Genomic DNA, 24,604 nt, shown 5'->3' on the forward strand with positions numbered 1-24,604 from the left:
TTATCTTATAACGATACTAAACACATGCACCCATGTACACATACAAACCCTAACAAAGTTCCAATTAAAAGGATTTTCAAATAACTACAAATACCTAAAATTCAGCTCTAACAAGTGTATACTCATTAGGTGAATACAATGACAATAACTATATATTTAAAGAACAAAAATCTCTTTTGAAAATATGCTGCATGTAAATGGTTTGGTTGTCTGGGAACAGTTACATGTGATCAGTGTTGCCACCACATTTGCAAAGCGGTGTACTAATTAATGTGGCACACTTGCTCTGCTCCCCTTCTCAGACTCTACAACTACATCTGAGAAGCTCTTGGCATGACTTAGAAGCCTTTGGTAGTGTAGTCCACAAAGGACACATCCTGTTAGGTTGGTACATCATCTATAACACAGGCATTCAGTCTCATTGGCGATGTATCAATCGAACAGGATGTGACGAACACGAGGCACGCAAAGAATTGATCACTGAGTATCGCAGAGACACTCATTCTTCCTGCTTTTGGCTGCTTTGTACCAACATGTCAAGGGCTGCATTTCAAGCTGACCGACGTTGAGGATTGTTGCGTGTCGATCCCCAAATTGGAACAATATGTTCGCCCAGATTCTGTACGTTAAAGAACTTAACCAAACAACCAACAAATAGTATACAATCAACAATTGTAATACATAATAAACTAGGTTTACAAATCAATACAAATGACTGCACATCAATTACAATGGCAGTACACAATATAGTGGTCGTCCAATATTCAATGGCAGTATCAAATACAAAGTACGATGTCAGTGTTGAAGCCAAAGGTTCAGTGATAATAATATTTATCTATCCCCAGAAAGCTTCCAAGATAGGTCAAGGCTGGATATCCGGGGTCGTAATTGATCCTCACACGAAAGCTGGTCTTGATGTAATCAAATGTGAAATGACAGGCACACGCCCGCTCCACTTATATAATCTGGGTAAACAGGTGGCCCAGTCGTCTAAGGCGCCGCGTTCGCTGTGCAGAGTTGCGTCCCTTGGGCACGCCTGAAACCTATGATTGTGGGTTCGAATCCCGGTTCGTCCCGATTATTATTTTAGGTTTGTCAGCACAATACCCATGCTCGTGGGTTTGAGACCAGCATTACTTCGAGCTTTCCTCCCACATTAAGCTGACACGCCGTAACTTAACCGTAATACTGTTAAAAAGCAGCGTTAAACCCAACTCACTCACTTATATAATCTAACTAGTAATACATTATAATATACTTTTATCCTTATGTTGAAACCTTTCATTGTTTTTAGTGGTGAGGTGTAAAAGTCAGCGTCAACTTAATACGATGTATAATACTGTATTTCATTTTATTGATCAATGTGATCAATAAAAGTGACAAATGCGCTTAGGAATTGCGCAACACAGGTCGCGAACTAGTCTAGGTTTCTGCTATATCATCCGGGTACTCACGGAAAAACACAATAACAAAGGCAACAACCAGTCCCGGGGAATTGTTTTAGACCAGTGCCCCTTTAATGTGACATATTAATTGAGTTTGTTGTCTTTATTTTTGTGTGGCCGTTTTGACTTCGCTTTTTGAGGCCATTCTAACATTAGGCCGTTTTGGTCTGTCATCAAAATCGTTTACAGGGAACACCACAGAAATATGGTTGTTGCAGCTTTCCCGTGTACAAATTGATCAATGTAGTTCTATTGCTGATTTATTCCATAAGGTCTTTCCATAATGTGGCTAAAATATTATTTGGAATTTCGCTGATCTGTTTAGACCAATGAAATTGTTCATTAATCCCGCGGGACAAGGCTATAAATAGCTTCTCGGTCTTTCCTCGGGGCCGAGTTTACTGCGTCTCCAGTATATCCACCCCAACGACCTTGAAAGGGTGACTGGCAGAATCGCTGGGACACGAACACTTTGAAGATGATGATAATCAAATGCGGTTGATCTAGACCGTCTGAAAGCGATCATAAGTCAACTGAACAACTCGTCAAGCTATCGAAAGTCAACCCAAGAGAAGACGCGCCACCCGGAGACTTGCAACGCCTTCAGCAACAGCAGGTACCTCCTTCGCGGTGATTGTTTCGCCCAGAATTGCAGAAGGTAACGCCCCTAGAATTTCTCATTATGTATCTAATAACAATCGCAATGCACTAAAATGAAGTCTTACCTATATATGAGCACATTTATTTCTGTTTACAATTAAAAAATAATGACCACATCTTGTCAATTTAATCGTGATAATGCCCCGCCTATGCTAGACGAGTCAATCAGGCGAAATCTTGTTAACGTCACCTGATTTCGTATATCTTCCCAAGCTCCTTCCCAGTGTTAGACATGTTCGACACACGTTATGTGAAGAACATTCTCGATGTACTGCTCTTTGAAAACTTTGCAGTCAGAAGAAATGTCTCTGTCTTAGAACTTCCAATAAAAACGTATATTCTGTTCGATGCTACATCAATCAAACTGCCATAAAACAATCAAGTCTCGTTAATCCGACAATCGGCTTTATCCGACACTAATGATGGGAACCGATTAAATCAGTGCTATTTAGACCCGTTAATCCGACATTCTCGCACTCCGACTCCGACACACCTAATTTGCAACGAATTACCGAAATAACTCATTAATCAGTCTCGTTAATCCGACACCACAGTGATCAGCGTACTCCGTGGTCATCTGCCCTTTACTTCTATTTTAAGTGAAAGAATTTAATAATTATCTAGAAAATAATAATGTGTTATCAGAATCACAAGGAGGATTTCGACACGGATATTCTACTGTTGATAACATGTTCGTATTGCACTCCCTCATCTAATCTATCGCCAATTCTCTTTGCCCTGTACCTAAATGACCTTGAAGAATATCTAAGACAGAAAATATGTAAAGGTATTGATGTTATATCGAAGATGAAGCTATTATTATTTGATCAAACAATCGTGCCTATATTAACATATGGTTCCGAAATTTGGGGATTTGGTAAACTAGATATGACAGAAAAGGTTCACACGGATTTAATTAAACAAAGAATGTTAAAATATTGGTCTAAGATAACTTATAATAAACCAACGAAATTGTGTACTGTTATGTATAATGTATTATTTGCAGACTCCTGTAACCATAAATACAGCTGGCTCGAATATGTTAAAAGACTATTCGATGGATTGGGCCTTTGTTTTATACGGACCCAACAATTCATGCCAAATATAAACGGATTAAAATGTGTTATTAAACAACTATCTTTGATCAGATTAGCCAGACGTGGACAAGTTATGTAAACAACTCTCCCAAGGCAGTATTTTACCGAATAATTAAACATAAACTCCATTTAGAAAATTATCTGCTGTCGCTACCCTGAAGACTCAGTATCCCGATTACTAAAATAACATAGATTACCAATAGAAAAGGGTTGATGGGAAAATATACCGCGGGAAGACATCAGATATTAGCTGATGAATATCACTATCTACTAATATGTCCTTTTCTGCATAACTTCCGTGAGTTATATCTTCAAAAGAAGTATTTTACAAGACCTAGTGCGATACTACTTGATATGTTACTCAATACTGAAAGTTTATCAGATCAAAGAAAACTAGCACAGTTTGTAAAAGAAATCCTCAAGATGCTTAATTAAATGTATGAGTGTGTTGCAGTTAAACGTAAAGTCTCCTGCCTCGTGTCAACATACATCTCCATTTGTACCTTCAATATGTCACAGCTATGACCTTGAAGCGAAATATACGTTTGTTGCTTGTTATTGTGTTGTTGTTGCCCGCGAGTACACAGACTTGTGTTTTGATGCGTGCGAGACGAGTCGTCGAGTAGCTGCATATTTCAACGGCTGCAGACATAAACTTGCTCAACAATAAATAATTACTGCTTTAAATAAACAAAACAGGATTTATCACATACCTAGATTACCTCAATCTCATAAAATCGGATACAAGTTCTCGCTACCACTGAGGACATCCCATTACAAGTATAGTACAAACCGTAAATAACTTTGAAATCGTTGTCGGATTTTTCGAGAGATTTCTGGACATTAGACACTTAAGCTCTCTCAACTGCCCACGACTGACAGTGAGAGTGTGTGTGTTTGGGGAGAGACAGTAGCATCAGTAAATATTCCTGTCAGACACACTTTCAGTGGCCTGTCAGTGATGGGTGATAGCAATCTTTACGTGTGTTGTGAATTTCCAGGCAATTAGAGCTCTACAGATTTGTCTCTGAAAATGAAGAGAGTATTTATTATTAATATATTTCATAACTAATATTTAACAACTGGTATTGTCTGTAAAATATGTTAATTTCAGAGACAAGATGTTCGTCTAAGACATAGCATGTCGTCATTGTTACTGTTTGTGGCTGTTTTAGTTTTGAGGCACACTCACCAAGAAAGGGTGATGACCAACAGTAACACAACCCGAGACACCAACCAATTCCAGATGTAAAATGCAGAGATTGTATAAGAAGATATGAAGATAATATGGAGTAAAAGATATAGCAGAATAGCATTTATCTAGTCAGTTGTGTACGAAAATATCAAAAGTACAGTAGACATTGATGAATAATTAAAACAAATGTTCATTATTAACAAATCAAGTGGGATTTTTACATGAAGCAGAAACAGTATATACTAACTGGATTCAACATTTCACATAATAAGAAATATCTTTCAAGGGCTATAAGCGTGTTCATAAACCTGCAGGTGCAATGGACATCATGTTACTGCCCAGTACATGTGGTGCACGTGGTCTTCTGGTGACATTCATGTAGATGTGAGAAGTTCAGTTAAAACAAACTATATAGAAATAGTTTCATCTTGGTTTTCCTTTCATGTAAATACCATAGTCACCGCTATTTCTTCTAACTTTGATGGCATAAATAAACCATAAAACATAAAACATAAATAAGTACAAAGTAATAAATGTCATATTTGGGATAAAACTTTCTTTGTAAAGTGCAAACCCTAGTAATTTTTGGAGTTGAGTCCCATCTGGGACAAAAATGGAAGTTTGATAAATGGTACTCACAAACTTCGTGTACCACTCTGACAATTGTATATTGGCACGGGTACAACTTTGCAATATGTTCGCTACTTATTAAACCCACTAATTATAAAGTTTAAAATTTTACCCACCATATTATTCTCAAAAAGGTTTGAGGAACCATTTTACATTGCTACGTTAGATTTTGATGAGGTTATTGAGGTATATAATATATCCTTTTAATAATCTGAAGTGGCAGTCAAACATAACAAATGTTATATTTGGGATGACACTTTCTTTGCAAAGTACAGTTTCTCCAGGATTCAAACCCACACTGCCAGAGTGAGGCACCAATCGCCAGCACACAAAGTCAGCGATCTAACCCACTCAGCCACCGAAGTTTCAACAAAAATGAAAGTCCGACAACTGGTAGTCTAAATCACGTACTTTGTGTACCCCCCTGACAAGTGTAAATTGGCACTGCTCCCATGTGCCATTTAGAAAGTGGTCAAATGTAACAAATGTTATATTTGGGATAACACTTTCTTTTCAAAGTACAGATTCTCGTACTTTTTCGGGTTGAGTCATACATCGTATTTTAAGAAAACAAGTGGCTCAAAGTGAACCATTTTTACTGTATTTTCTTAAGAAAATCTATGTCAGAATTGTTCGGTCCGACTTGGCCCGGGCTGTAAAAATCAACTTAAACCTCACAGATGTATCATCAAATGGATTCACATCTTTAGATTAGTATTATATCTACCTAAATACCTCTTTATAGTGTCTCAGATCGCTGTAATTAAAGAAAACAAGGGGCTCAAAGTGAAGCCCCTTTCCCTCTACATTCTCAACATAGTCTCTATCAGAAGTGTTTGTCTTGTGTTGGGTCCGACTTGGCCCGGGCGGTCAAAATCAACTTTAAGCACACAGACGTATCTTCAAATGTGTTAACATCTATAGATTAGTGTTATATCTACCTATATACCACTTTATAATGTCACGGTTCATCGTATTTAAAGAAAACAGGGGGTCTCAAAGTGAATTTTTCTACTGTATTTTCTCAAGAAAATTTATGTCAGAAGTGTTCGGTCCGACTTGGCCCGGGCTGTCTAAATAAACTTAGACCTCACAGATGTATCATCAAATGGATTCGCATCTATAGATTAGTGTTATATCTACCTATATACCACTTTATTATGTCACGGTACATCGTATTTAAAGAAAACAAGGTGCTCAAAGTCAAGCATTTTTACTGTATTTTCTTAAGAAAATCTCTGTCAGGAGTGTTCGGTCCGACTTGACCCGGGCTGTCACAATCAACTTTAAAACACAGATGTATCTTCAAATGTGTTTACATCTATAAATTGGTGTTATATCTACCTATATACCACTTTATAATGTCTCGGTACATCGTATTTTAAGAAAACTAGTGGCTCAAAGTGAACCATTTTTACTGTATTTTCTTAAGAAAATCTATGTCAGAAGTGTTCGGTCCGACTTGGCCCGGGCTGTAAAAATCAACTTAAACCTCACAGATGTATCATCAAATGGAATCACATCTTTAGATTAGTATTATATCTACCTAAATACCTCTTTATAGTGTCTCAGATCGCTGTAATTAAAGAAAACAAGGGGCTCAAAGTGAAGCCCCTTTCCCTCTACATTCTCAACATAGTCTCTATCAGAAGTGTTTGTCTTGTGTTGGGTCCGACTTGGCCCGGTCGGTCAAAATCAACTTTAAACACACAGACGTATCTTCAAATATGTTTACATCTATAGATTAGTGTTATATCTACCTTGGAGCTTCGCATGTTTTGCATGGAAATAGTTTAAAATACGTGTTTGAAATATTATTATCTCTTTCCTGAACCATTTAGACATAAAATGAAGTAAAAGTAATTAGTATTATATCTACCTAAATACCACTTTATAGTGTCTCAGGTCGCTGTACTTAAAGAAAACAAGGGGCTCAAAGTGAAGCCCTTTTCCCTCTACATTCTCAACATAGTCTCTATCAGAAGTGTTTTGCTTGTGTTGGGTCCGACTTGGCCCGGGCGGTCAAAATCACATTTAAACACACAGATGTATCTTCAAATGTGTTTACATCTATAGATTAGTGTTAAATCTACCTACATACCACTTTATAATGTCACGGTACATCGTATTAAAAGAAAACAAGGTGCTCAAAGTCAAGCATTGTTACTGTATTTTCTTAAGAAAATCTATGTCAGAAGTGTTCGGTCCGACTTGGCCCGGGCTGTAAAAATCATCTTAAACCTCACAGATGTATCATCAAATGGATTCACATCTATAGATTAGTATTATATCCACCTAAATTCCACTATATAGTGTCTCAGATCGCTGTACTTACAGAAAACAAGGTGCTCAAAGTGAAGCCCTTTTCCCTCTACATTCTCAACATAGTCTGTATCAGAAGTGTTTTGCTTGTGTTGGGTCCGACTTGGCCCGGGCTGTCAAAATCCACTTAAACTTCACAGATGTATCATCAAATGGATTCACATCTATAGATTAATGTTATATCTACCTATTTACCACTTTATAATGTCACGGTACATCGTATTTAAAGAAAACAAGGTGCTCATAGTGAAGCATTTTTACTGTATTTTCTTAAGAAAATCTATGTCAGAAGTGTTTTTGTGCTTAAGTCACTTGGACATTGTTCAGCTTCATAAACTGTTCATAAGAAACATGTCAGACAGCTTTGACATCATTGATGACTTAGTCTTATGAGATGTGTAAACCTTAGGGGAAATGAGCTCAAGTAAATACAGAAACAGAGGGTCTAAAATTGCCACAGTGTTGGGCCCGAAAGTCTATTTAGGATTTAAACTGTGATTAAGGAAGTAGAGGGTAGAGAGAGAACCAGATAACAAATCTTAACAAAACCTACCTGCCAAACAAGTGCTAGTTCGTTCGTATCCGTCACAAACTGTGATGAACGCACAGTGTGTTCGATGATGGAAATACAGCCCTTCAGATCTTTGTTTACTGAATACACCTGGACCTATGTTCAGTGATATAATTTATAAGATATTGAAGCTACATGGCCGCCCATAGTTTCGTGGAAATGTCCTGGCTACACTTCAAGGTTTCATGCTCAACTAATATATATGAATGTATATAAAGTCTCATCTTGATGTACTTTAATAATGCAACTCGACAAAGAAGATGTACAGATGACTCGACAGCATTTTTGGCAGTCAACTACAAGTACAGGTAAACATGGCTTTTAATGCTCGTGTGTGTCAGGTTGCCCTTACCTCGCCGTCACATCTGTACACAAAGCAAGTGCATATTCTAAACAAGGCTACATTTGAATTTCTTAGCCGTTTACAGATGCCTCGACAACATTTTTCACACATGAATGACTTCAACCTTGGCTCTCAACTAATACAGGTAAACATGGCTATTAATGCTCATGTGTGTCAGGTTGCCCCAACCTCGCCCTCGTATCTGTACACAAAACAAGTCTATAGTCTTAACTAGGCTACAAATGCATTTCTTCAGCCGTTTCAATAATGCAGCGCGCTGTCACAGCATGCTGTGTTAGTCTGTACAGCACAATGTATTTTATTAGTAATTGGTAGATCCTTCATATATCATATTTTTGCCATTCATTTCACATATGCCTCGGTAGAACTGAGGTAGGGGAAGGACTTCTGGTCAGTTAACAAGGTATTCAAATATCCAGAAACTCGTTTATCCGGACAACATTTAAGAAAATTGTCCGGATAAGCGAGGTTCGACTGTATAGCGCGTGATACATGACAAAACAGAAGTGTTAGGGCCTGATTCGCACTTGCTGAAGGGATACCAATGGACCCTGATCATTATACATGACCAAGGGATTGGGCACAAGTGCAGCACTTATTACCACCTTCACCCTATATACAGTTATACATAATATTGCATAATGAAAATTAACAATTTACAGTTGAAGCATCACATTGTGGAAACATAGTGCGCAATATAAATTTATATACAGTGCCAAAGGGAAAAGGGCTTCACTTTGAACTCATGGTTTTCTTTAAATGCGATAAACTGTGACATTATAAAGTGGTATATAGGCAGTTATAACACTTATCTATAGATGTAAACACATTTGAAGATACATCTGTGTGTTTAAAGTTGATTTTGACCGCCCGGGCCAAGTCGGACCCAACACAAGCAAAACACTTCTGATAGAGACTATGTTGAGAATGTAAAGGGAAAAGGGCTTCACTTTGAGCCCCTTTTTTTCTTTAAGTACAGCCATCTGAGACTCTAAAAAGTGATATTTAGGTAGATATAATACTAATCTAAAGATGTGAATCCATTTGATGATACATCTGTGAGGTTTAAGTTGATTTTGAGAGCCCGGGCCTAGTCGGACCGAACACTTCTGACATAGATTTTCTTAAGAAAATACAGTAAAAATGGTTCACTTTGAGCCACTAGTTTTCTTAAAATACGATGGACCGAGACATTATAAAGTGGTATATATGTAGATATAACATTAATCTATAGATGTAAACACATTTGAAGATACATCTGTGTGTTTAAAGTTGATTTTGACCGACCGGGCCAAGTCGGACCCAACACAAGCAAATCACTTCTGATAGAGACTATGTTGAGAATGTAGAGGGAAAAGGGCTTCACTTTGAGCCCCTTGTTTTCTTTAAGTACAGCGATCTGAGACACAATTAAGAGGTATTTAGGTGGATATAATACTAATCTAAAGATGCGAATCCATTTGATGATACATCTGTGAGGTCTAAGTTGATTTAGACAGCCCGGGCCAAGTCGGACCGAACACTTCTGACATAAATTTTCTTGAGAAAATACAGTAGAAAAATTCACTTTGAGACCCCCTGTTTTCTTTAAATACGATGAACCGTGACATTATAAAGTGGTATTTACTTATATATAGATCTTTCCTATAAATATAAACACTATGCACACAGATGGAAAGTTGTATCACGATAGCTAGAAGTATTTGATACGTTTCAAATCTTATTTCGTTTAACGATTGCTCTTTTACATGTTACCAAGATCAGCGACGCTTACACACCGCTCCACTTTCTGGTTTTCAAGCGATTTACTCCGAATTACTTATTTATGGTGCACTTTTTGTTTGGTGATTGTTCATTAATGTCATGTGTGTATGTTGCATCAATTATATGTAGGTATGATCGCCGATAATGAAGTAATTAGCCAGTAACACTTTGGCCCGTCTTGGCCCGGCCCGGCCCGACTTTTAGGCAATGCCTTAAGTAAAGATATAATAATATTTTCAACATGTATTTTAAACCATTTCCATGCGAAAAATGCGAGGCTCCCAGATGTGCCACTAAGTTTTCAGGCTTTTTCCATATGGACGTTTGTATAGACGACCCCCTGTGGTAAAGGGAAGCAATATAGTTTCCAAAAGGGGATATAGAGCGACTGTTTTCAAGTTATTGTATGCCTAAATGGTTCAGGAAAGAGATAATAATATTTCAACACGTATTTTAATCTATTTCCATGCGAAAAATGCGAAGCTCCCAGATGTGCCACTAAGTTTTCAGGTTTTTTCCAAAGGGACGTTTGTATAGACGATCCCCTGTGTTAAAGGGAAGCTATATAGTTTCCGAGACAGGATATAGAGTTACACCTTTTACTTCATTTTATGTCTAAATGGTCCAGGAAAGAGATAATAATATTTCAACACGTATTTTAATCTATTTCCATGCGAAACATGCGAGGCTCCCAGATGTGCCACTAAGTTTTCAGGCTTTTTCCATAGGGACGTTTGTATAGACGACCCTCTGTGTTAAAGGGAAGCTATATAGTTTCCAAAAGGGGATACAGAGCGACTGTTTTATAGTTATATCATGCCTAAATGGTTCAGGAAAGAGATAATAATATTTTAAACCCGTATATTAAACTATTTCCATGCGAAACATGCGAAGCTCCCAGATGTGCCACTAAGTTTTCAGGCCTTTTACATAGGGACGTTTGTATAGACAACACCCTAGCCTGTGTTAAAGGGAAGCTATATAGTTTCCGAGACAGGATATAGAGCTACTCCTTTTACTTCATTTTGTGCCTAAATGGTTAAGTAAAGATATAATAATATTTTCAACACGTATTTTTAACTATTTCCATGCGAAAAATGCGAAGCTCCCAGGTGTGCCACTAAGTTTTCAGGCTATTTCCATGGGGACGTTTGTATAGACGACCCCCTGTGGTAAAGGGAAGCAATATAGTTTCAAAAAGGGGATATAGAGCGACTGTTTTCAAGTTATTGTATGCCTAAATGGTTCAGGAAAGAGATAATAATATTTCAAACCCGTATTTTAAACTATTTCCATGCGAAACATGCGAGGCTCCCAGATGTGCCACTAAGTGTTCCATATTTTTCCAGTTACGACACACATGAGTTCATGGTCAGATCTTTTAACGAATCAAAATGAGGTATGATGACATGTGACAAGGACAGGCCAGGCTCGAAGAGAGCGCGGTTTGCAGTCGATCGAGTCGAATCCCGATCGTTCTAAGTTTCCCCCAGCTAGTGCCGAGTCTGGCCAGTCTGATCCTGTCCTGTATTGATAGATGGGCTGAGAGTAAGTAAAACTATGTGAGTATAAACTGGTGTTGCGTTTCTTTATTATGCGTGTGTGAATGCTGATAGAGACAACTTGGAGTAAGTGTCGTCAGCCCAATCACTCCTTGACGGAGCCGAGCCGCGGTGGACAAGGCGAGTGCTGGTCCCACGTGAAATGTTCTTCATGAATACTGTAATCATGAAACTAACGCAATAATAAGTCAGCACATTAATGCGAGTATAAAGGAACCCTGGCCTCAAATGCGTCATGACATTTATGAGAGTAGCCTTGCAAAAATCACTGTAGTTTCACAATTTAATAATGTAGTATTGGCTGATAGATGTTCGACCGAATAATATCATTTGTTCAATCAACTGTTCATCTAATTTCCATAAATGTATGTTACATTGATAATATGTTCATGGGTTTCTTCTCTGAACGTATAGTGTTGAGGACTACTTCAGTTGAGGATAAGTAACATAAATAATGATGATACTATTTTGATATTATTGTCATTTTTATTCCTTCAGATCATTAAAAAGAGTTATTATGTTTCACATTAAACATAGAGAAAGAGGTATGGATATTGTGGAGATTATTTTTTAGCATCGACATTATTAACATAATTCTTAAAGATATTATGTTTTGTTTATGGTCTAATGCCGCACTCAGCAACTTAAGGATATTACAACATACATTTAGGTTCAGTTGTATTATTTAATTTGTTTTATATTGCAAATGTTACAGAGACCTGATAAAGTAATATAAAAATGTATAGTCGCTATTCTTAAAAGTAAGCATATGTTAGATTTATCAACCGGAAATATTGCACACCAAAGGATAATTATATATCATGACACTATTCTATGTCGAAGTCAACTATATTTGTGTTTGTTATTGCTACATGATTGGTTATGACTCGGTTACGTCATGATAAAGCAATGAGAAATTGACATTTGATGATATAAGACAGCTACGCGATAAATCACAAAGAAGAAGGAAGCGATTTTTATTTCACGATAAAACCTTGTTCTATCATGACGTCATTTATGGAGATTCGAACATGCACTCGCAACTTGAGGACGTCGTAACTTTGATGTTATGAGTGAGAGGGACATGTCCAGTAAGTTGTTCCCAATAGATGTAGCAGTGGCAGGTAGATAAATGCAATGCCCGAACAATCGCATCAGAAAGTGAGAGGGAAATGTTAATCGGTATTGGGAGAAAAGGTACAGACGAGAAAATTGTGAGAATATGCGGGAAAGACCAAATTCAAACCCTCCTGTTCATAAAACGGATTTATCTGGCATTGCCGCGGTCGTACGTAATGTTGATATCACATATAAGAAATAAACGAGTCGTGGTCGTTGTTTATCTACAATAAACAACCCCCAATCGCGGTTTGTTTCTTAATTACATGACCATATACCTTGACATTATATCACAGTTGATTATATCAGTGGACAAAAACGACATAAGCCGTTCCGTCATTACAAAAAACCCTTGCCAAAAGTAGCGCCAACTGCACGATTCCGACAACACCAGGAGCATGCATGTTTCATTATTCACCTTATGAAATGATGACACTGGGTGCTCGCAAAAAGGCGAGCTCATCCCGATCCACTAGTGGCACCCGCTACAAACACATGCAAAGGCAAGCCAATTGTTCACCCGAAAATGCACGGAAACACACGGTACAAGTTAAAATAGAGAATTGCATCAGACATCATTTTGGTCATTGATACGTCAAACCTGGAAATGCCAGCTACACGTCCAACACAAAGACCAAGCCAGGACCCGAATCCTTTAAACCCGCCCAAACAACCCCCTGAGCACGAAGCTTGCATACATTTTCTCCTAACCTAAATTAATCTATACTAGTTCTGAAGTAAATCGTATTTACCCGCATGAATCGCCTTATGTCATTTATTCCCGATAAACAGAGCATGCACACTTTCCGACAGTAATGTGGGGTAAGTCACGCACCAAACCTATACTCTCGATATACATGTTGCTCTTACTTGCCCAACACTATTGGGCTTACAAGATACGTATATTAAAGTGCCATGCTTTCCTGATGTGCTATCATTCTAATTCGAAATAATGACATAAATAGTCACCCTTCAATATTTTTCAAGTTCGGGTTAATCACAAACATATTTGAATATATACCACATCTATACTTACATGTACATGTACTTATCTTTTATACTTTAAAGAATTAGGTGTGTCTATCATACAGACCCCGAAACAAATATGTCCAATACAGCCCAAATTTGGCAAAATGAAGAAAGTCTCTTGGCTCCTTTTTGTTATATTTTATAACTATTGTTTAACAACTTTTTTATTCTGTAAAATATGTTCATTTCAGAGATTAAATGTTATTCTAGCATCATGTCTGTGGTACGTTCACTGCATCAGCGTTGACATAAAAACGATTTTTACATATATAAATACATACAGAGGAAATGCTTAGCATTTATCTTTTAAGGAAGAATGTGGGACTTGCTTAATACATATGTATGTGGACATATATGTATGTACATTTGGATGAATATAGATATACCTCCTTATAGATAGTGATCGTAGATGATTGTAGAACGTGCACGAAGAAAATGGAATAATCATGTGAGTAATCGGGTAAATACCACGTTTAGCAATATTCAGCCATGTTGCGATAATTGTTTCCAACATACAAGACGGACCATGAAATTATGACTTGAATTTGGACCTGGCTTTCTGATGTGATGTAACAACCCATAATCTAATGTAGAAAAAGAGCTAAAAAGCACGAATAAAGATCACGAGATGAAACTTATGTATACATCTGGGCATATATTTGCGTAGTATTACTACGTTAATTCATCAGTATATATGTATTTTGCGCAAAGGATATTGTAGATCGACGCTTACATGCGCATATAACCTATTCACCAGTGCTGTACTATTTAAATCATTTGTCTTGTGATACATATAGATAGGAACATGGAGAGTCTGTCTGAAGAAATATAGACATGCATGGGATCTTTTGGATAGTTGTACTTCACGGTTAGACAAACGCTTAGTCTCTGAAAATACATTATTTTGGTTAAAACGAGAAACTATATTTAAATTTAAAAGGAGCCCAAGTGGGATGGAAATTTCAGCCTGAACCCGTTGAACATCTAGGCTTTTTTCATGTGGGGCTATAGCATTGCAGTAAGGCCTGGGCGGAAGGAAAAATAATTCTTCCCCGGGGAAGTATACGGGAGAGGTTAATTTAATAGCATGTAAGTCGACATGTTGGTTTCTTTGAAATTTCAAGCCACACAGATACCGAAACGAAACATACAAATCATGTGAAATGTGCGTGAAATGTTGATGTTTATCTTTTCCAGCAATAAGAGATACTTCGTCTTGCTATTCTGAGACTTAGTCACTTTTCGTAATGCTGATAACCCATAAAATTTGTTCATTTTGTTTTTAAAAGAGCTCAAAATGATCCCATTTTGCTAAAGTTAACCGGTCTATATTTTTTAAGAATATACTATTGCACATTGAGCGATTATCTCCTTTAGCTATAGGCGTAGTATAGAAGTGATAAATCACGCACTGACCTTGCATTGCTGTACATCGTATCTTATTCAAGCTGTATCACTGAGAGTGAGTGATTAACTCCCTTATCCGAACAGCTCAATTGCGCACTACCTTTGCAATGTATCGTATGTTATTCAGGCAGCCATCGAGAAACGTTCCAGGAAGGAATTTAGGCCAAGCCTGTCACGCGCACTCAATTTTCACACTGCTATTGCGACATATTGTTCAACACGATTAAATACCAGGCTTCTATAAAGTATGACTTTGTTCAATTAACAACACATGTAAAACAACCGGTTTGATATGAGAATTGTTTTATTAGTTGTCTGAATGAACCGGCCACATTTACCGGCTCCAAGCTTGCGCAATTTTGACGACGGACACAGAGATCCGGGAACATTAAAACTTACAATATTGCATGTCACGTCTATGACACATTTCATGCAATGGATATATTTCTTTGTGTTTGTGAATAATTGATAATCCATTTCAAACTTGCTGCCATTTGATAGTGAGTGAGTGAGTGAGTTGGGTTTAACGCCGCTTTAAACATTATTCCAGTTATATCACGGCGTGTCAGCTTAATGTGGGAGGAAAGCCCGAAGTGATGCAGGTCTCAGACGTTTACCACTTCGGTGAAACCCACGAGCACGGGTATGGCGCTGACAAACCTAGAAACATAATTGGGGCGAACCGGGATTCGAACCCACAATCATAGGTTTCTGGCGTGCCCAAGGGACGCAACTCTGCACAGCGAATCGCGGCGCCTTAGACAGAGTCGATTGTACAATTCCGACCAACTCATGACCCTAGGTTTATGAATCACCACCAAACAGTGATGATACCAGGTGTCCGCGGAAAGATGTGCATATCCTGCCCCCACCCCGTCACAAACACATGCAAAGGCAAGTCAATTGTTCACCTAAAAAAACAACAAATAAAAACCAAAATAGGGAATTGCATCGGACATCATTTTTGTCACTGATGCTTCGAATTTGGAAATGTCCACATGTCAACCACAAATCTTGTTGAAAGCTTTACGGGGGCCTTGTATGTTGTAACCTTGATCAAACAACATCTGTGCAAGAGTTGTATGACGCTCTTTAAAATCTTGGTAGAAACAGCATGCTCGATTATATCTCGAAAGTTGTGAAATGTAGTCATCAAGGGCTGCGAGTATATTGCTTGACATTTAGGGAAAATTAAAGTAATCCCTCTTGAAATAGCATTGTGGGAGTGTTTAGTTACTCTGAATCTTTATGCATAGATGTAAACATGAAACATGGCCAAATGACCTTGTTTTGACTTCGAAGTTCTAAATTTATATTCATAAGGAAACAGATGTGCAAGAAGGGGGTACAATTGGGCCCCATGGGGTTGCCCACTTCTTACTTAAATGTCTTACCCCCAAATATTTCATAGATGTTATCAGTGAGGAGGTCGAGAATTTCAGTAGGCTTATGCTTTTATTTTTTGACAAAATGACCTGAATCTGTGATTTTGTTTGTTTGTTTGTTTGTTGTTTAACGCCGCACTCGGCAATATTCCAGCTATTTGACGTCGGTCTGTAAATAATCGAGTCTGGACCAGACAATCCAGTGATGGACATCATGAGCATCAATCTACGCAATTGAGCTCGATGACATGCATCAACCAAGTCAGCAAGCCTGACCACCCGATCCCGTTAGCCGCCTCTTACGACAAGTACAGTCGCCTTTTACATCAAGCATGGGTTGCTGAAGACCTGTTCTACCCCGGATCTTCACGGGTCTGAACCTATGAAGATAGATATGTAGCTATACCAATAATCACCACGTTATGTAACAAAAGCCCAATGGATCAAGGAATAAAGTTTGTCACGTGGGATAGTGGTGTACAAAGTTGGGAAATCAAAAGTTTCACAGACTTGAACCTGGTTCTTTTCATCTTCCCGAGGCAAGAGAGTTAACTGACTCTGAAAGTCCAGTTTACATCCTTGCCAACCTTGCTGGTATTTACATGGAGTTACATTTTGGCTTGACTAACGAGTCTTTGCATAGTCCAATCAAAATCGCGCACCGAAATCGAAACCCGGTTCGTAAACTGTCGTGCAGATTTCGGTCGATTGCAGGATTTACAAAGCATGTGCACCGCCAACTCGTTGTCAGCAGATATTTTCCAAATCTTTTCATGTTTTTAATCAAGGTGCTCACGGGATTTGATGCACTTCGCGATGTAGGACCCGTTTAATCACTATATAGATCTTGATTATCGATCAGATACTATTGACTGGCTGCCACCATTTTGTTTGAAGCAAATGTGATACGAGAGGTGGAATCTGATAAGTCCATAGAAGAGGGTTACAAGGGACATAACTCGTAACAGCCACTGGTGGCGCTACGATCGAGCCCAGTTTTTTAAAGTCAGTTAGCGTTCTTGCCTCGGGAAGATGGTACAAAATAGGAATGGACATGTCTACATGTTTTTGAGTCAAGTCAAACGGTGATGGTTCTGATGCATGTTTTTTCAAGACCCGCATCACTTCGGGCTTTCCCCCTTCATCAAGCAGTCGCACTTTGATAAAACTGAAATACAGTTCAAAACGACGTTAAACCAAACTATCTTCTATAGTCTGGAAGGTAATTTAAGGTACCGACGTTTACTACAATATCTGAAAAACTATCGGACCTACTCCAGTCAAAGTTGGTATGAGATTATTAAACAGTTAAACAGTCGAGAGAGTGCATGGAAATCATGCACGCACGAATACGGTGTTAGCGTTGGGCGTCTCAACGTACGTGATTCCCGCGCACCCTTTCGAGTTGAGTTGATTGGTTCAACTGTGTCATATGGCCCTGTGACGCAGGGGTAGCATTATGCAGATGGCTGTTTCAATGAATGCTCTTTCCACCCGTGACGAACAGGTCTGGTTGTTGATGAAATATAGTGATAGCTAAATAGACAGAGTGTTTATTCATGCACCGATTGTCTTTAAATGTAATATCCAGTTATGTATGACTGTTTAAAAATCTCATACCAACGTTGACCAGAGTAGGTCCAATAGTTTTTTTCAGATATTGTAGTAAACGTTGGTACCTTAAATTACCTTCCAGACTAAATATAACGACGAAATTTGGTTTTATTTTCGTACGTTTGCATTTGATTTTTGTTGATTGGTTGTTTTGAAAGCTTTCGGGTGTGTTTATCTCGGTTACACACAGTATATTTCCCAATATTTTTGTTGTGTTTTATACATGTGCGTATACAGTTAGAGTTCCAGTGTTCACGTGTGACATTCTTTACAGAACCATGCAGACGGAGTCGGTTCCATACCAGCCAGGCATGACCCTGGGCCGAGAATATGACCTGAAGACCTACAGTTCCGGCCTGGACCTATTCACAGACGAATCGATGTCCAAAGTGGAAAAAATAGATCGTCACCGGAATATAGCACACTATTCTGTAATCCAAAAAGCACAAGACGTGAAAGATATGCTTAACGTATCCGGGGAACTCTCACTGAAGGTCAAGGCCAACTTGGTCAAGGTTGAAGGAGCAGGGTCATATCTGAAGGAGTGCCGTAATGATGACAACACGCTGGAAATCATTGCTGTGTCCAACGTTGAAACGGTATGAATCTCTGGTCGTATTACCATGACGGTGTGATGGTTTCACGGTATGAGTCCGATAGGTGTCACTCGCAAGGTCATATGACTCGCATGACAGCATGACTCGATTGACTCTCCCGACAGTTTGACTCACATGACGTTCAATGGTATGAGTCGTATAACGAGACGATGGTATGCCTCGCATGACGGTACGATGGTATGAGTCGCATGACGGTACGATGGTGTGACTCGCATGACGGTACGATGGTGTGACTCGCATGACGGTACGATGGTATGAGTCGCATGACGGTACGATGGTGTGACTCGCATGACGGTACGATGGTATGACTCGCATGACGGTACGATGGTATGAGTCGCATGACGAGACGATGGTATGCCTCGCATGACGGTACGATTGTATGCCTCGCATGACGGTACGATGGTATGAGTCGCATGACGGTACGATAGTATGAGTCGTATGACGAGACGATGGTATGAGTCGCATGACGGTACGATGGTATGAGTCGTATGACGAGACGATGGTATGAGTCGTATGACGAGACGATGGTATGAGTCGTATGACGGTACGATGGTATGAGTCGCATGACGGTACGATGGTATGCCTCGCATGACGGTACGATGGTATGAGTCGTATGACGGTATGATGGTATGAGTCGTATGACGAGACGATGGTATGAGTCGCATGACAGTACGATGGTATGAGTCGCATGACGGTACGATGGTATGAGTCGCATGACGGTACGATGGTATGAGTCGCATGACGGTACGATGGTATGAGTCGCATGACGGTACGATGGTATGAGTCACATGACGGTACGATGGTATGACTCGCATGATGGTACGATGAGTCGCATGACGGTACGATGGTATGAGTCGTGTGACGGTATGATGGTATGTCGCATGACAGTACGATGGTATGAGTCGTATGACGGTACGATGGTATGAGTCGTATGACGGTACGATGGTATGTCGCATGACGGTACAATGGTGTGACTCAAATGACGGTACAATGGTATGAGTCGTATGATGGTACGATGGTATGAGTCGCATGACGGTACGATGGTATGACTCGTATGAGAGTACGATAGTATGATTCCCGTGACTCGTACACTGGTTTCAGACATATAACGGAATGACCCGCATAAAGTATGACGAGTATGACGCGTATAAATGCATGTCATTGACAAGAGTGATAAAAATTGCATACTGCGGGACGTTATGGGGGTATTGCTCGTATAAAGGTATAATTCGTGTGAAAACATCTCTCATGTAGTTTTATTTTAGGAACCACCTTGTGTAGTATGTTTTAAGATGCTTGGGCGAAAGATCAAAGACGACGACGGTACTTTATCCTGTGATAAAGTACATATTTTGAGTTTCATCATCCTGGGCGGAAGTCATATTTACTGTTTTGTTTTTACGACTTAGGGGACTTCTGTAAGGCGGGTTTCTGGGCTAACCTTCACATTTCACATCGGACATCGGGGCGGTCGGGTAGCCTAGTGGTTAAAGCGTTCGCTCGTCACGCCGAAGACCCGGGTTCTATTCCCGACATGGGTACAATGTGTGAAGCCCATTTCTGGTGTCCCCCGACGTGATATTGCTGGAACATTGCTAAAAGTTCGAAATATGTCACATATGTAATTCGTCAAAAAAAAGGAATTAATTAAAAAGGAATTTCTATTACAGGGAACAGAAACCATGAAAGAAACGAAGTTGAAGTCGGGTATAAAGAAAAAACTTAAAGGGAGCCATTTTGTCCGGAGCATCACATACGGAGGTGAATTGCTTGTTCGAATACGGATAAAGAATTCAGACAAAAAACAATTAAACGATATCCATGCTGATTTGAAAGGCAAACTATCATTCAAGGGCGTGGTCGATGCCGGAGCCAAAGCAAAGTTCAAGCAACTGGAAAACGACTTAAGCAGCAGCTCCGAGATCAACATCGACTACTTTTCTACAACACCGACTAGCTACATGCCACGAGATGTTGATGGGATGCTTCAAGTGCTGGATGACTTCAAACGTGAAGTAATGAAGCAAAATGATGGGAAAGGATGCCCATGCAGATGTGAGCTTGTACCTTTGAAATCCCTTTCATCCAACCTCCCAGACATGTTGAAGGACAAGGGCTTAGAGGTTCTTCTTGAACAACTCGAGGCAAATTTTGATGACCTCCTCGCGGCAAGGGATATGTTGGATTCATTTCTGGGAGACGTTGATGTTGAACTGACAGAAAGTCAAGAGGAAGAGGCTCGTGCCATTGAACAGCGTCTCGCGAAATTGCTACGGGTCTACCTGAAGGTAGTAGCAGAGCTGGACCTGACAAAGAAGAAGAGGAGACAGTCTGAACCAATTGATATGGCCTTCAAAGACTACGACTCCGAGAAGAAATTGGGTGGTTTCAGAAAGGAAGTCTCAAAGTTTATATCTAAATTGAAGTCACCCAAGGTAATAAAAATTGCCTTCAAGACAGATGTGTCAGAAAAATAATGCTGAAAAAGATAATTGTGATTTAGATACAGAAAAGGTCGAACAATGGTTCTTATTATGATGCAGTTGATATCCAATCAGTCGAATAGGCGTGTAGATATATCCGCAGAATATTATGTAGACTTAGGGTCTTTCGAGTGATATTTCTGTTAGATTTGTGACATATAAACATTTTTGTTATTGATGAAACATATTCCTCCTTAAAAAGGTCATGGGTGTCATTGCAGCGAAATGACCATTCTGTAGAGTTTTGTGCTTATGTCAAATCCGCTGGTTTCAAGTCAAGATTCCTCCCGATTATGATCCTTGGCCTGTGACAACCATAACATCTAAAGTTGATACGTCATAATGTAACTGGATTTCCAGCTCATAGAGCGATATGACTAACCTTAACCTTGTTGTTTTAGGAGAGCGTTACACCCGTGGCAGACCTACCCCCAGGGGAACCTTTGGATATAATTCTGATGGGTAAGACGAATCGTGGTGCCAGCACAACGGGAAACACAATTTTTGGAGAGAAAAAGTTTTCGAGCCAAATAAGAACAGCTACAATGCTCGTTCAGAATCTGAAGATCAGCGATGCAGTTGGGGGACGGGATCTTAATGTGCTTGATCTTGATGGCGCGGTTGATCAGGCTCTGACCCAGGATGTGATGGTCATGCTTCATCAATCTCGTGTGTGGTTCCGTCACGGCGTTCATGTGGTTCTACTGATCCTGTCCGCCACCGAGCGTCTGAGCAAGGAAGAGATCTCTGCAGTGGAGTCTCTCCGTCAGGCGGATCAGGACATCCTGAAGAAGCACGTCATCTGCGTCTTTACTCGCGGGGACTCATTTCACCGTCAGATGGAGCTGGATGGAAAATCGCTTACATTTAATCAGCATATAGAGTCGGCCAGCGGTCCAATGCGAATGTTACTGCAGGATTGTCAAAATCGTTACGTCTTATTCAACAACACTGAAGCAGATCTTGGGAAGAAAAGAGAAATGGTCATTGATCTTGTTAAACTGATTGACAGCCTAATGAGAGAGAATGGGGGAGAGAAATTGTCCCTAGGCCCTTGAAAACTTATCCGATGACAATGACTCTTGAATTGCTACCTTTAAGTTTGAGGCTTAGTGGTTCGGAGATTCACCTTTGGTTTGAAAATTGGAGAGTGCACCCCTCCTGGTGCATGCAATTTTCTATAGGAAATGGGAGAAAAGTTTCGACGTTGCCAATAGCTAGGAGCAGTTATAGCTAGCTCATTGCTGGTCATAAACAGCAAATCAGGATACCGTGTTTCCTGTATGACACCGGACCTCTTATAATCATCGAGTCTGGACTGAGCAATTTAATTGAAGGTTAATGTCGTGCCTTCAATACGATCCAGGTACGTCAGCATTCACTGACCTTTTGTGTGATATATCAACCCGCCTCCGTGTTGTGGTTTGAGCGTCTGTAGGGGCAGTTGAAGGTCGGTGGTTCGATCCCCTGGCCGCGCCGTACCATAAGATATGCCTTGTGCTCGGTATTTAGGTGATAAACACGGGCTGGTCGGCTTGGAGTCTGTGTCTGAGGGGGGTATTCATGTAACACTGTAGCACTATAAAACCGACATACGTCCGGACACGTACAGTAAGCTACTTTCACTTCACATATAATGTATCAGTGCATAGTTGCACTGTATGTAGTACGGTAATCTTGAAAGTAAATAATCTCAGCGTCTCTATGTACCAGTTACCACAGAGCCTCTATATATCGCCAGCTCAGTGTCCATTTTCACAGCTCTATTTACCACCGGGCCTGTATTTACTGTCTGTTGTGCGTTGGGGAAGCTGGGTGAAATATTTGGAAATACGGTACTGGGCCGCGATCCACATAGCGATCGAAGCGTTAAGACGATCGTAACTCCCACACTTTGTACTGATGTAGCATGGTAATCTTGATATTATACAACCGCCTCTATTTATCGTTAGGTCGGTGTCCATGTACAAATCTCAGTTTACCGCCGGAAACTGGCCGAAGTATTAGGAATTACGGTAATGAGGATTGTTGTTAGTGGGAGACCTCATCGTTAATTGTTTGCACATCATCCCTGTGAAGAATTTGAGTTACAATATTGTCAAAGTGGAAACAATCCACTTCAATCGTGTCCAAAATACCTAATTGTTTCAGTATGTTTCCAAAGTGATGTTAGTCTTTCTTTAACTGTTTTATATATTCAGTAAATGTTCAGCTTAGTTTCAACCGCCCTATCAACATACAGTAAACTACGGTTATAACGAACACGTTTATAACGAACTTACGGATATAACGAATTACTTTTTTGGTCCCAACTATTTGCTGTAGTTATGCTGTATATATGCTTATAACGAACTACGGTTATACCTAACTAAAATTAGTAGTCCCTTTGAGTTCGTTATAACCGTACTTTACTGTACAAGATTAATCAACGTATTAACGACGTCGTCAAGATTCCAACAACAAACTACCCCACCCCAATATATGTTCTTGTGCCACGATGTGTGAACACTGGTTGTCAGATGTGTACCTTGCACATTGACAGTGGTACGTTGTCTATTATCCAGCCATTGCTTCATGTGTGTTCATAGAGTAAACTACGGTTATAACGAACTCAAAGGGGCCACTAATGGTAATTCGAAATAACCGTACTTCGTTATAAGCATATATACAGCATATATACAACAAATGGCCGGGACTAAAAAAAAGGTTCGTTATATCGGTCAGTACGTTATAAGCGTGTTCGTTATAAACGTAGTTTATTGTATTTGGTAAACAGATGTGATGATGCAAAACAAAAGCTTTACAACCTATTTTTTATTAATCAGCTTGGTTCTTGTACATGTTCTACTGTTAAAAGCGGCGTTAAACCCAACTCACTCACTCACTCACTCACTCACTCACTCACTACACCATACATTTCGACCATCCACGGATTCTGCGGGCTCCGAGTCGCCATACTCAAATCAGATCCTGGTTGGAAGGATTTTTCTTATGATTTGTTGTTTGTTGTATTTTAACCATGACTCTAGGTTTATGCAAGTTTTTCAATACCGTTTATATTAATAAAACACTTTCTTTTTATTGCTGGGGGCAAGGGCGGCCAAGTCATCTTAGGCGCCGCGATTCGCTGTACAGAGTTACGTCCCTTGGGCACGCCAGAAACCTATGATTGTAGGTTTGAATCCCGGTTCGCCCCGATTATGTTTCTAGGTTTGTCAGCGCCATACCCGTGCTCTTGGGTTTCACCGAAGTGGTAAACGTCTGAGACCTTAATCACTTCGGGCTTTCCTCCCACATTAAGGTGACACGCCGTGATATAACTGGAATACTGTTAAAAGCG

The 24,604-nt window shown here is 39.6% G+C and overlaps 1 protein-coding gene across 1 annotated transcript; it reads left to right on the plus strand.

The window, feature by feature from the left end:
- The first annotated feature begins 1,638 nt into the window (after positions 1–1,638).
- Positions 1,639–23,218, plus strand: LOC124144974. Its single transcript, XM_046514592.2, has 4 exons — positions 1,639–2,103; positions 18,439–18,763; positions 20,452–21,216; positions 21,666–23,218. The coding sequence occupies exons 2-4, from the start codon at positions 18,443–18,445 to the stop codon at positions 22,320–22,322; spliced, it is 1,743 nt and encodes a 580-aa protein (XP_046370548.2). The 5' UTR covers positions 1,639–2,103; positions 18,439–18,442; the 3' UTR covers positions 22,323–23,218.
- Positions 23,219–24,604: the final 1,386 nt, after the last annotated feature.

This window comes from Haliotis rufescens, unplaced genomic scaffold (genome assembly GCF_023055435.1).
Source record: "Haliotis rufescens isolate VD_foot unplaced genomic scaffold, xgHalRufe1.0.p SCAF_55, whole genome shotgun sequence".
In the NCBI taxonomy this organism is placed as follows: domain Eukaryota; kingdom Metazoa; phylum Mollusca; class Gastropoda; order Lepetellida; family Haliotidae; genus Haliotis; species Haliotis rufescens.

Bases quoted from the DNA above. Each gene is read 5' to 3' on its own strand.
- LOC124144974 (XM_046514592.2), top strand. From the start codon at position 18,443: ATGCAGACGGAGTCGGTTCCATACCAGCCAGGCATGACCCTGGGCCGA. The intron at 18,764-20,451 runs GTATGAATCTCT...TTTCTATTACAG, and splicing joins CTGTGTCCAACGTTGAAACG to GGAACAGAAACCATGAAAGA. The intron at 21,217-21,665 runs GTAATAAAAATT...TTGTTGTTTTAG, and splicing joins CTAAATTGAAGTCACCCAAG to GAGAGCGTTACACCCGTGGC.